At 37.8% G+C, this 13,275-nt stretch overlaps 1 protein-coding gene across 6 annotated transcripts in view; it reads right to left on the bottom strand.

Annotated features, from left to right (window-relative positions):
• The window catches only part of PRKAA1 (protein kinase AMP-activated catalytic subunit alpha 1), a 33,254-nt gene that overhangs the window by 12,934 nt on the left and 7,045 nt on the right, over window positions 1-13,275 (bottom strand). For all 6 annotated transcript variants that reach the window (XM_046671668.1, XM_046671671.1, XM_046671674.1 and 3 more), the window contains 3 exons: window positions 6,339-6,480; window positions 4,327-4,420; window positions 686-830 (listed from right to left, as the gene is read on the bottom strand). In XM_046671668.1, the coding sequence (XP_046527624.1) occupies window positions 686-830; window positions 4,327-4,420; window positions 6,339-6,480 (381 nt within the window). The remainder of the gene's footprint in view (window positions 1-685; window positions 831-4,326; window positions 4,421-6,338; window positions 6,481-13,275) is intronic.

Here is a 13,275-nt window from a genome sequence, read left to right as displayed (position 1 = left end):
TAGTTACCAAAAAATCACACAGTACCCAGAGCTGGTTGGCACTGTTCCATGAATCTCCACAGACTAAAATATATATATTCAAAAGTGAGGAAAATACTTCTAAGAACCTCCTCTGATTTGAACTGAAGCTAAGCAAAAGAGAGTGGCAGAGATTCATTTTTCTTAGGTTTATTAATGGCAATGGCAATTTGTATAGGAAACAAAGGAAAAATCACTTCATTTTGGACAATCGAAATAATGTTCCTCAAGCTGTAATTATGTTTTTCTGTCATTTAAAATAGTTTTTTTTTAAATAATTTTGTTCATATAGTTTACCTTCTGGTTTTCCAAGTTTAAATAACTATCCCAGTGTCTTTCCTCTTGCTCCATACTTGATCACAAGAACACACAGGAAACAAGGTTGCTAACTTCTCCTTCACTTATAATAGTTCTCTTTTCAAATGATTTCTCTAAGGCTGCCATCTTAAATTATTTACCTCCTATCATAAAACTCAATTTTAAAGACACAAAGCTAAGAAAAGAGAATTCCTTAGCTTTTCCCCTTTCTGTATACTCCTACACAAAATGGTGGGGATATACTATTTTGGGATACTCAATGTATTCTATAGAAGTAAAAATTATCTGAGGAATGCTATTAATGTTTATTAAACATAATGCACGTATGAAACTATAAAAATCTGCTTACCAAAATCAGCTATCTTTGCATTCATGTGTGCATCAAGCAGGACATTTTCAGGTTTCAAGTCTCTATGGACCACCATATGCCTGTGACAATAATCCACACCAGAAAGGATCTGTTGGAACAGACGTCGACTTTCTTTTTCATCGAGCTAAGAAAAGAAGAGAGGCATCTTAAAGGTGTGTCTTTCATAAGAAATCTTTTACCTACAATTCTCCAACCTACAAAACTGTCAAAATGCATGAAACCTTTCCCACAAACCTCACTCACGAGATACTTTTGAATGGGGAGGAGAGATATGCAGCACAAAACAGAAATGCTCAGAGGATCTTGCAGCCCAAATCAGCAACTCAACTTTCTAATATTATCACTCAGACAACTACACTGTAATAGCTTGCTCTCCTTTCTGTCTCATGAGCTATTACAAATAGTTTCAATTTCTACTTGAAATGAGGCATGCTTTCTCCTATAAATTAGAAATGTTTCATCCTTTACGCCTTTACCAAATACGTATTAAATATTTTCAATGTGCCCTGCATTGTTTAGATGCTCTTGATATAGCTAAAATAAAAAAAGGCCCTAATCTAGTGGATGAAAATAGACAATAAACAAATAAATGCAACGTCAAAGAGTGACAGTGTTTTGAAGAAAAGCAAAGCAGGATAAGGGCACAGAGAGTTATATTGTGGCGGGGATACTATTTCAGACTCTATGAGGAAGTACATTTAAGCATTGTTAATGAATTAGTAAGCAACAACGTTACAGGTCCTGAAATAAAAGATGTTTTAATTTTAACAAAAGAAAAACCTTAATTCATATGTTTTAGAAAATACGAAAGCATTTATCTTTAGTCTGCTTACTGAAAAAATTATATGTTATGCTGCAAATACATTTTTTTTTTGGAGGAGTGAGGAAGATAGTCCCTGAGATCACATCTGTGCCAGTCTTCCTTTATTTTGTATGTGGGACACCGCCACAGTGTGGCTTGATGAGCGGTGCTAGGTCTGTGCCTGGGATCCAAACCTGTGAACCCCAGGCCACTGAAGTGGAGTATACAAACTTAACCACTATGCCATCAAGCCAGCTCCTGCAACTACATTTTTTTAAAGATTCTTTAAAAACTTCTCATTCTATTTATCCATATTTTCTTATTTTATGATGTTTTTTCCATAAGCGATAACCACCACTTAGACATACCTGTTCCCAAGAGGTCATATTTAATAAATAAACTATTAATCCTCTAGGCAAAGGACTCTAATATGCAATTCTCTAACACAGGTCACAAATTAGCATTCTAAAACCACACTTCTACACCTTAAATGGCATAAATAATCTGGGGGGAAAGATGAACTAGGAATTTCTTTTGAAGCCAAAGCTAAAACTACTAAAGTACTATAGATACCCTTCCTCTAAAGAAAATATTAATGCGTTAACAATCTAACACCTTTATTTCTAGAAGAAATGTAGGTTCATTTTTTAATACAATAAAACTTTTTATATCAAATATACTAAATGAAAACAAGAATGTGTTCTAAATGTGAAATAGAAGAAAACTTAATTGATTAAACAAAATATAAAAGGTAAAATAACTAGATAGGCTATAAAAAGTGAAAATTAAACTATAGCAATAATAAATACGGTACAAAGGATGGGGGAGGAGAAGTCTACAAAGGAAGATTAGCAAAGTCAAAGCTCATTTCCGGGTAAATACTGAACCTTTGTCTCCACTCCCTGAAACATCCCTAAAATGACATTAGCATATAAAGAATAGTATGAGAAGAGACAGCAGTAATCAAGAGAAGTCACCAAGCCAGAGAGTGGATGAAGAGCGACAAAGACTTCACCAGCCAGAGAAAGCTGAAACCTAAGCCCAAGGGGGTGGAAACCAATAATAAACTTGTCTACTCACAGAACCCTGGAAAAGCTTAGAAATTGGAAGCACTGGGGATTTCTGAGGGACAAGGGAGAGGTGGACTGACAACAGGACAATTGGTTGAAGTAAGAAGTTTTAAACTCAGTCCTACTGGGAAATAAGACCCATGATTTACTCTTTAGTAATGCTGAAGCAGCTCTGTTCTCAAGGACACCAAGGCAGAGATGAGGTCCCAGAAGGAAAATTTGGCAATTAAGTGAAAGTCAACATATTAACTAGTGAGACTTGCAGATCTCTTCCCCATTCAGCAACTGGAATACTGGCAGCTAATACTCTCAAGGAAACAGGAAGGTATCTTCTGGAGCAACTATCTGATCCAAGGGAAAAATATTTGTAATTATTGACATTTTGGTCTACCCTAATAAAACGGACAGGCCTCTACCTATTCAGCCTATGCGAAGGCCCACCAATCAATAAGTTCCACCAAGATGAACTTGGCACTTAGTGCCCCATTGTCAAACATGAGTGGACAACCAAGAATCACCAGATATCTGAGGAAGGGCCATACACAACAGACAAAGACCAGTAAAATGAACAGAAAATAAAGGAGCACAGAAGGAACAGAAACAATGCTGGGAGCAGAAGACTCCTTTTTGTTTAAAACTAACTGTCATCCTCAGAAAGATAAGGTTATTACATCTGTGGAACAAAAATAGGCTATTTAAAGAAAGGAAATTTCAGAAAACAAGAAAGAGACCTCTGAAATAAAAGATGAAAGCTGAAATTTATTATGCAACGGGTAAAAATTAGAGAAAATTCCCATAATGGAAAGCAAAATGACCAAGAAATGAAAAAAAGAAGAGAAAAGGTAAGAAAACAAGATAGCAATTCCATTTGTGCCTGTTTCCATTTTTCCAGGCAGAAAATTGGGGGTGGGGAGGTGGGGTGGGGGTGGTTTACAGTGACTAGAGAAGGAGAATACCTGAAATTGAAATGAACCATGTTAAGAAATGGGAAAATCAAAATTAACTTGGTTAATGATGAAAGTAAACAGATATGCTGCATATAACAAATGAATGAATAACATAATGAACTTTAGGACTGGGAGGTAAAAAAATTGGCTTCTCCGTGCCAGATCCGGCTCTTCCAGAGGAGGTTTTTGCATACCACATAACCTGGGTGTGAGAAAAGGGATGGATGGCGGGCAGTGTTCGGTTTCTGTATCTTAACTTAAGATACTGCTCAAAATGTCTTCTAAAGCTCCTTTCAACTCTAAGTTCTTTAAATCTCATTCATGGAGCCTGTTCTTACTACTCCAGGTACATCAGATTTCTGAAACCAAAAAATGAATGCAATTTAAATATGGCTAGGGTTTTGACTAGCAAGGCCTAGATCTTTAAGTATTTAATAATAAATTTTGTGAGGATTAAGTATATACTTTAAGATGTGTATTAAAGGTATTTGTATGCCCCAAAGGCACAAGTCTGAGGATCATGAGTTCTGGGCTCTCAATCCAATTCCATCATTAATAAATCATGTGACCTCGAGCAAATATATAAACTGTGAGTCTGTTTCCACATCTGTATAAGTAGCCAAGGAGATAATCTTTAAGGTCCTTCCTAGCTCTAAATAGTCTATGATTCTAGACAAGTATAAAACTAAGGGAACTGGTTATCAAGTAGACCTCTTAATAAAACTGCTTCCTGATATCTCAAAGCTAGTAAGGGATAAGGGGAGTTACAAATATACACAGGATTAAATCAGAACGGCTTACCCTTCCATTTTTACAGATATAATCAAATAGCTCTCCTCCTGAGACATATTCCATCACCATGAAAATATCAGATGGTGTACTGATGACCTGGTACCTGGTGAGAGAAAACATTATCTACCAATATTAAAACATATTTACTCATTCATTCAATAAATATTTACTAAGCGCCTATAATATACCAGGCACTGTGCTAGGAACTGGGAACACTGTAAGAACACAACAGATTCGCTGGTCTCACGGAGTTCATGTTCCAGGAGCCAGGAAACAGACACTCAGTAAATAAGCAATATCTCAGGTGGTGGAACATGCTATGAAGAGGAATGAAGCAAACTCGGGAATCTCTCATTCAGGGTGTTCGAGGAAGGCCTCTCTGATAAAGTAGCATTTGAGCAGAGCCTGATGGAAGTAAGGGAGCAAACTATACCATTATCTAGGAGGAAGGTGAACCAGGCAGAGGGAACAGGAAGTGCAAGGCTCCCAGGTGGAAGCCCAGCTGGCATGTTTGAGGAATGGTAAGAAGGCAAGAGCAGAGGAAGCTGAGAGCGGGACAGAGGATGGAGAGTCAATGAGGTAACTGGAGACCAGAGGACCCAGAACCTTACAAGCCAGGATGAGGCTCTGGGTTTTACTCTCAGGGAGAGGGAAAGCTACTGAAAGTTTTAAGCAAAGCGGTCATGTGATCTGGTCTATTAAAAGGGTAACTTTAATTTCTGGCAGCAATGTGAAGAACTGACTGGACGGGAAAGGTGGAAGCAGGAGGCGAATGCAGTAGTCCATGAGAGAGACGGAGGTGGCTGACGCTGGGTTGACAGCAATGAAGGAAATGAGAAACACTCAGATCCCAGACATATTTTGAAGAGAAAGATAGAACAGATGGTGGGAAGTGGGAGAAATGGGAAGTTAAGGATGGTTCCAAAGTTTCTGCCCTGAGGGAACTGGATATGAACTGAGATGGGAAAAACTGTGGGAAGAGCAGGTTTGGAGGGTAATACACAGTTCAGTTTTGGGCACGTCGAGTTTTGCAGGCCTCCTGGACATCCAAATGGAGATGCAGGCAGTGAGCATATGAGGCTGGAGTCCAGGGCTGAGGTTTCAAAGCAGGAGATGTATATTTAGGGGTTATCAGCATATGGATGGTATTTAAAACCACGGCACCTCAACCAATGAGAAGAGGTGAGAGTGAAATAAAGCGTGAGTCAGCCAGTTCAGCAGAAAAGCCTAAGCAGTTTTAACTTATAGCCTGCATAAAAAAGCTGAGTAGGGGCTGGCCTGGTGGTGCAGCAGTTAAGTGCACACGTTCCGCTTTGGTGGCCCAGGGTTCGCTGGTTCGGATCCCGGGTGCAGACATGGCGCTGCTTGGCACGCCATGCTGTGGTAGGCATCCCACATGTAAAGTAGAGGAAGATGGGCATGGATGTTAGCTCAAGACCAGTCTTCCTCAGCAAAAAGAGGAGGACTGGCAACACATGTTAGCTCAGGGCTAATCAGAAAATAAAAAAAAAAGAAAGCTGAGCAGTAACTAAGTTATCTGTAGACCCTACACTTGGCAACTGTAAAACAATGGTAATATTACTGCCCTTCTGAAATACTGGATTCCTGAAATTCTAGTATTTGTCATTTGTTTCACCAGATATAAACAGCACTGGGGAGAACGCTTTCTACTGCACCATCTCTAGTGAGCTAACTGACACCACCGGGAAATGCAGAGGTCAAGAGTTTTTACCAGCAAATAATCATACGTCCTACAGCAATAGGGGCACTGAACGATATCAGAAGGGCATTGTCCAGAGACAAGAAAGAATGAGAAAGATAACAGCTGATAAGCAAAACACGAACACAGGCTTAAGTGACCATGAATGGGGTTAGATAAATACATGAATGGGAAGAAGTTTTAAAACCCTCAGGGAATAGACCGAGGAAATGTCAGTCATCTTTCTTGCTTGTTGGATTAAGTAGGTTAACAAAAATGATGCAAAAATTCTATGAGTATATTTAATACAATCAGATCTTACAGTTTAATTATATGAGGATGCCTGAAAAGCTTGAGGTTCTGAATTTCTCTGCGGATTTTTCCAACCACATCGAGGCTTCGAATCTTCTGGCGATTGAGTATCTTCACAGCAACTTTATGCCCAGTCAATTCATGTTTGCCAACTGTAGGAGAAATAATTTTAATAAGTTAGAGCCAGGCTTCATTAATAACATATTTAGAGGTATTCTAAGAGTAGTAATCTTAGCATTCTCAAAAAATACTTGAGCAAATTTAAGTTCCTTTTAATTATCCCTGATTGACCCATGAATGGGTCAATGTATACATGTTTAAGAGTAATTAAGTGGGAGACAACATATGAAAGTGATAACAGTTGCTTCCAGAAAGGTAAGCTGGAAGCCAAGAGGAGGGAGAAAGAAAAGAGACTTCATTTTTGCTGTATACATTTTTGTATTTGTAATTCTTTTTTTTTATTAGTTATGAACTTTTTTTTTATTAAGGTTATGAAAATTAACATCCTTGTGAAATTACAGTTGTACATCATTATTAGTCATGTTGTAGGTACACCACTTCACCCCTAGTGCCCTCACCCCACCCCCCTTTCCCCTGGCAACCACCGATCAGTTCTCTTTGTCCATACGTTAACTACCACCTATGAGTGGAGTCATACAGAGTTCGTCTTTCTCTGTCTGGCTTATTTCACTCAACATAATACCCTCAAGGTCTATCCATGCTGTTGTGAATGGGATGACTTTGTCCTTTTTTATGGCTGAGTAGTATTCCATTGTATGTATATACCACATCTTCTTTATCCAATCATCAGTTGCTGGGCACTTAGGCTGGTTCCATAACTTGGCTATTGTGAATAATGCTGCGATGAACATAGGGGTGCATGGAACTTTTGGAATTGCTGATTTCAGGTTCTTTGGATAGATACCCAGTAGTGGGATGGCTAGGTCATAAGGTATTTCTATTCTTAACTTTTTGAGGAATCTCCATACTGTTTTCCATAGTGGCTGCACCAGTTTGCATTCCCACCAACAGTGTATGAGGGTTCCCTTTTCTCCACAGCCTCTCCAACATTTGTCACTCTTGGTTTTGGATATTTTTGCCATTCTAACAAGTGTAAGGTGATATCTTAGTGTAGTTTCGATTTGCATTTCCCTGATGATTAGTGATGATGAGCATCTTTTCATGAGTCTATTGGCCATCCGTATATCTTCTTTGGAGAAATGTCTGTTCATGTCCCCTGCCCATTTTGTAATTGGGTTGTTTGATTTTTTATTGTTGAGTTGTGTGAGTTCTTTGTATATTATGGAGATTAACCCTTTGTCAGATAAATAACTTGTGAATATTTTTTCCCAATTAGTGGGCTGTTTTTTTGTTTCAATCCTGTTTTCCCTTGCCTTGAAGAAGCTCTTTAGTCTGATGAAGTCCCATTTGTTTATTCTTTCTATTGTTTCCCTCATGTGAGGGGTTATGGGGTCTGAAAAGATTCTTTTGGAGCTGATGTCAGACAGTGTACTGCCGATATTCTCTTCTAGAAGACTTATTGTTTCAGGCCTAATCTTTAGGTCTTGGATCCATTTTGAGTTTATTTTAGTAAATGGTGAAAAAGAATGGTTGATTTTCATTCTTTTACATGTGGCTGTCCAGTTTTCCCAGCACCATTTGTTGAAGAGACTTTCTTTTCTCCATTGTAGGCCCTCAGCTCCTTTGTCAAAGATTAGCTGTCCATAGATGTGTGGTTTTATCTCTGGGCTTTCAATTCTGTTCCATTGATCTGTGCATCTGTTTTTGTACCAGTACCATGCTATTTAGATCACTGTGGCTTTGTAGTATGTTTTGAAGTCAGGGATTGTGATGCCTCCAGCTTTGTTGTTCTTTCTCAGGATTGCTTTAGCAATTCAGGGTCTTTTGTTGCCCCATACGAATTTTAGGATTCTTTGTTCAATTTCTGTAAAGAATGACACTGGAATTCTGATTGGGATAGTGTTGAATCTGTAGATTGCTTTAGGTAGTATGACATTTTAACTATGTTTATTCTTCCAATCCATGTGCATGGAATGTCTTTCCATCTCTTTATGTCGTCTATTTGCAAACTCTTTTAACTTATTTTTCATTTTTAAAACTACCATACATTCGAATTGAAGCTTTTTATTTTGGTGTTCAGGTCTACGAATTTTAACACATGTAGAAACTGGTGTAACCAACACTATAATCAGCCATGAAACAGTTCCATCATCCCAAGCAACTCCCTCACACTGCAGATGCATGTCCCCATCCATAACCCCTGGAACCTTTTACATTTTGGTTCATGAGCATGTAGTTTCTATTTTTCAAAATTAGAAAAACAAATTTAAGTGATTATCTTTCAATTCTGAATACTATGCCCAGATAACCAACGATGATAGAAGAATTTAGACATTCTTATAGAGGCAAAGTCTCCAAAAATTTAGCTTCTATTCACCCTTTCTCAAGAATCTACTGGAGAATATATAATCATCAAATCTGGAAGGAAACCAAAAAAGATGCTATCCAGTAAAAGAGGGATCTCTAACATAGGAGAAAAACTAAGAGAATCTGCAATATGGTAATGAAGCAAAGTCCTAGGTAACAGATGTGTAGGGGCCTGGAAGGCAACAAATCCAGAGAGAAATGCAACAGAGGATCCAAGATAGTTATTCCCAGGGGGCGAAAAAGGACAAATTATCTTACAGATTGAAAGTATGGAACACTGTATTGAGAGATATTTTACAAAGGCATTTGAAGATGTGGGAAATTTACCCTTAGTTTCAAATAAAACTAAGCAAACGAAAAAATGAAGTAATTTACTAACTACAGGAAAAATGAAAAGTTCTATAAGAAAATATAGCCATAGTATTGGCTCAGCAAATAGTTTTTACAGTCACAATGATGAAAATGCCAAAGATGAAGTCTTTTCAAGTATGATATAGTTATATTAGGAGAATAAGGGTGTAGAGGAAAAGGTACAAGAGAACTAAAATCCTCATGTACCATAACAGGGAGTCAACAAAAACACTCTGTCAACAAGAATTACAAGATAGACTGTACACATGCATACATCAATTAGAAACGTGGAGGTTTAAAAAATAAACCACAGAAACAAATATAAGAAGAAACAGCTAAGAGTTGAAAGTGGGGAGTAGGGAATTCTGTTTTATGAATATACCTCTTAACACTCTTTTTTAACATACCTATGTATTACTTTACAAAAATATATATATATATTTTAATTTTTAAATAAGCGATTTAGGGTTTTATCTTTTCAGGAAGAAAACCTTCTCTTCTAAATTAGAACATAGTTTGTAAGACCAATATCAGAGAGCTTTCCCTGGCAATCTTGATAACGACCAGCTGAAAAATCAAGTGTAATGATACCAAGAAATCCCTTCTTAGTAATTTATACTTGTTATGGGCTGAATTGTGTCTCCTTCAAAATTCACCTTGAAGCCCTAACCTGTTGTACCTCAGAATGTGAGAGCATTTGGACACAAGGCCTTTAAAGGGGCGACAGAGCTAAAATGAGACAGTGCAGGTGGGCCCTGATCCAACCTGACTGGGGTCCTCGTAAGAGGAAATGAGGACACACAGAGATAGCAGGGGGACACACAGGAGCCCATGTGAGGACAGAGGGAGAAGGCAGCCATCTGCAAGCGAGGGAGAGAGGCCTCCAAAGAGATCAAGCCTGCTGAAACCTGGATCTCAGACTTTGGCCTCCAGACCATGAGGAAACACATTTCTGTTGTTAAAGCCATGCAGTCTGCCATCTGTTGGCACGGCAGCCCTAGTGGATGAATACAATATTTTTTACTATTTCCCATTTGAAAACTCAACACTGATATTTTAAATTTCTTGTATCTAAAACATTACTTTAAACAAAGAATTTTTCTCATTATTCCAATCTAAATATAAATAGGCTTTCCTGCTTGATCTGGGATTTGCGATGGAGCTGACCATCCTTTAAAGACCCCCAAAGATCAAGAAGCACTGCGGGTCTTCAAGCAGGGGAGCTCTAAGATAGTGAAATTATTTTTCTCAAAGAAAGAAAAGACTCATTGCTTGCTGCTCACTGAATAGGTGCTCTTGACTATTTAACAATAAAAAGCACAACATTTTAGAACTAAACAGAACCTTCCTTACAGATCGTCAGGTCCAGAGGTTTTCAACAATTCAACATTTTATCCCGACCAGGCTACCCAAGACAACGAGTGACCAGCTCTTCTGCCCCACCCCACACCCTGCAGTCAAGAGGGTAGAACAAGGGATGAAGTGGTTCCTCACTAGTTTGAATTTTTTTTAAGCGTTTGCTACTTTGTTTAAATATTTTAGTTAATAATATTAAATCCAATGTTAAGTTATACAGTATTTCATGATGGGAGAAAAAAGTCTTTGTTAAATAAGACTCAAAGAAAAGTGTTTAAGTTGGAGTCTTAACTCTCAGTCCTTTTCAAGAATACAATTTACCACCTAATTTCACCTTCCATTTTGTCTAGATTCTTTCTTAACCTTCACAATACCTCTACAATGTAAATCCTTCCAGCAAATGTGCAACTGCAAGATAACCAACTCCAACAGAACAATTAAAATCATTCAGAAACCAGTAAGTTGCAGCAGAAATGTGATGAAATTTTATGGAACACATACCAAAAAATGAGGAAGAAATTGGCAAGAATTGGAGGGAAAGTGATAGACAAGGAACAGGGAATCAAGTAAAATTCAATTCATGAGTAACAGGGAGAAGAATATTATTCTGCCTATGAATAGAACCCCGCCAAAAAATGCAGAATAAAGAACGAAATCAATAACCAAACAATCAAGGTGTAGCTCAAGACTTTTTTCTAGTACTTGAGCATTTCATCAAATTATAAATTAATTAGAAGAAAGTATAGAGGCATAATTTCCTCTCTTTTGAAACAACAGAAGAAATCACAAAAGTATGATTGCATAAATATTCAAACCAAAATTGAGACAGGCAGGGAGGGAGAGGGTGTCATGACAGCGACTGTAAAATCACTCAAATTCACACACACACACACACACATGGAGACATTAGGAACTATGGAAACAGGCAGGGGACATGATCAGTTTGGTTTTTGAATGGAAAATTAGTACACTAGTTCCCTATTCATGGCTGCGTAAACCAAGAGAACATTTTAGGGGAATTAAAGAAGAGTCAACGTCCTAGAATAGCACTAAGAGTGATACTCCATTTTTTTACAATCTGCAGTTCCCTACTCAGAATTTAACTTGGAATCAAGTAGATGAAGAAATGTGCATAAATATGTCTATTACAGTGTCTTACGTAAGAGCACAGACAACAAGTAACCTAAATGACCCATTCCAGAGAAGAATTTAATACCTTGTTATTCCAACATAACAGACTCTCATAGGAAGACTACAGAAAAAGAAAATCTTCTTATAAACACGAAAAGAGCAAACAAAAATTATATATGCGTTTGACACTTTCCAGCTACACAAAAAATATTCACATGAAAATGATAATTTACTAAAATGAAAATAGTTATTCTACAGTGACTTTTTTTCAAATTTGACTTACTGTTCTATATTCTTTTCCATTAAAAAAAATTCCAAAGGGAAGGGAAAAACAACGACGGCTGTTAGTAGGTCCACCTTTCTCAGGAGTGGGTTGAGTACCCAATTCCACTTCCACGTGAGAAGGCAACCTGTGCACAAAGCACAGACTTTGTAGTCACACAGACCTGGGTTTTGTTCCTGCATGAAGGTATTTACCAAACGTTTGACTTGGGCAAGTGAAATTACTTCAACCGTCTAGTCACTTACCTAAAAATAAGAATACCACATAGTCCATAAGGTGACTGTAAGGAATACACAAGGGAAGATTTGTAAAGCACTTTTCTATGGTGCCGGCACAGTCAGTGCTTGATAAATAAATGCTGGCTATTACTATTTAGGGTTATTTTCCATTGCTCCCACACCTATCCCCCATCCCTATCTAATCAGCCCTAAATTTTCTGGTTTAATCCCTATAAAACCAATTTTATCTCGGCTCTTTTATTTGTCCCCCTTATCCACTTAGATTCAGTAGCATGTCTTTACCCAGGCACATACTAAGTGCTGAATAAATAACAGCTGTGATCTCTATGCATCAGGCTCCCATCCTCACAGCTTCGATTTCACCAACCTGTTCCACCCTCCCCACTCCCATTGCCACCAATCCTGAGATTTCTAGTTTCCAAAGTTCAACTCATTTCTTGACTTTGGTTAATCTCCAACATATTACTGCTACACATATATCCACACAGCAGCTGGCCCTGGACAGTGATTTCATCTCCTACCTAAAAACCGTGGGAACACTTGTTCCCTCATAGAAGAATGCAGAGGGAAAAATCAGGTTCATTTGACTTGCGTTTAAATCAGAGTTTTTAAACAAATACTATCTTTTAAAAATGTAAATCTAGTTGATTTGTAACACATAATTAAGCTATGCAAGTTACTAATTAATATTCGAGACACACCCAGTTTGTACACAAACAGACTGACTCTAACTCTTACCATGCTATTAGCAACACTTTACAGGTAACGGAGGGAGGAATGGGAAGATGAAATAACGTGCCCCAAGTTACACAGCTAGTGACTGGCAAAGCCAAAACATGAACCCGTCTGCTTCAAAAACGTGTGCTTTTTCCAAAAATGGTAAGTGAAATACGATAATTTTTTAAAAAAGATAATCCTCAAGAGGACGTTACATAGTATAATAATACAAATGTAAAGCCATAAGTAGTAGAAGTTGAACATATCAGAGGAATCCTTAATTTATAGTCTTGTGGTCTGAAAAAAATAATAGACTGAATTCTCCCACACTAATAAGAATTATTCTAAAAATTCCCTCATTCATTTAAGAAATAGTTACTGAGTACCCGCACCCACTCTGTGCCAAGCACTGCTACAGACCT

Source organism: Equus quagga, chromosome 9 (assembly GCF_021613505.1).
Source record: "Equus quagga isolate Etosha38 chromosome 9, UCLA_HA_Equagga_1.0, whole genome shotgun sequence".
In the NCBI taxonomy this organism is placed as follows: domain Eukaryota; kingdom Metazoa; phylum Chordata; class Mammalia; order Perissodactyla; family Equidae; genus Equus; species Equus quagga.
Note: the sequence above shows the minus strand (reverse complement) of the source record. Positions and strands in the feature narration are given on the sequence as shown.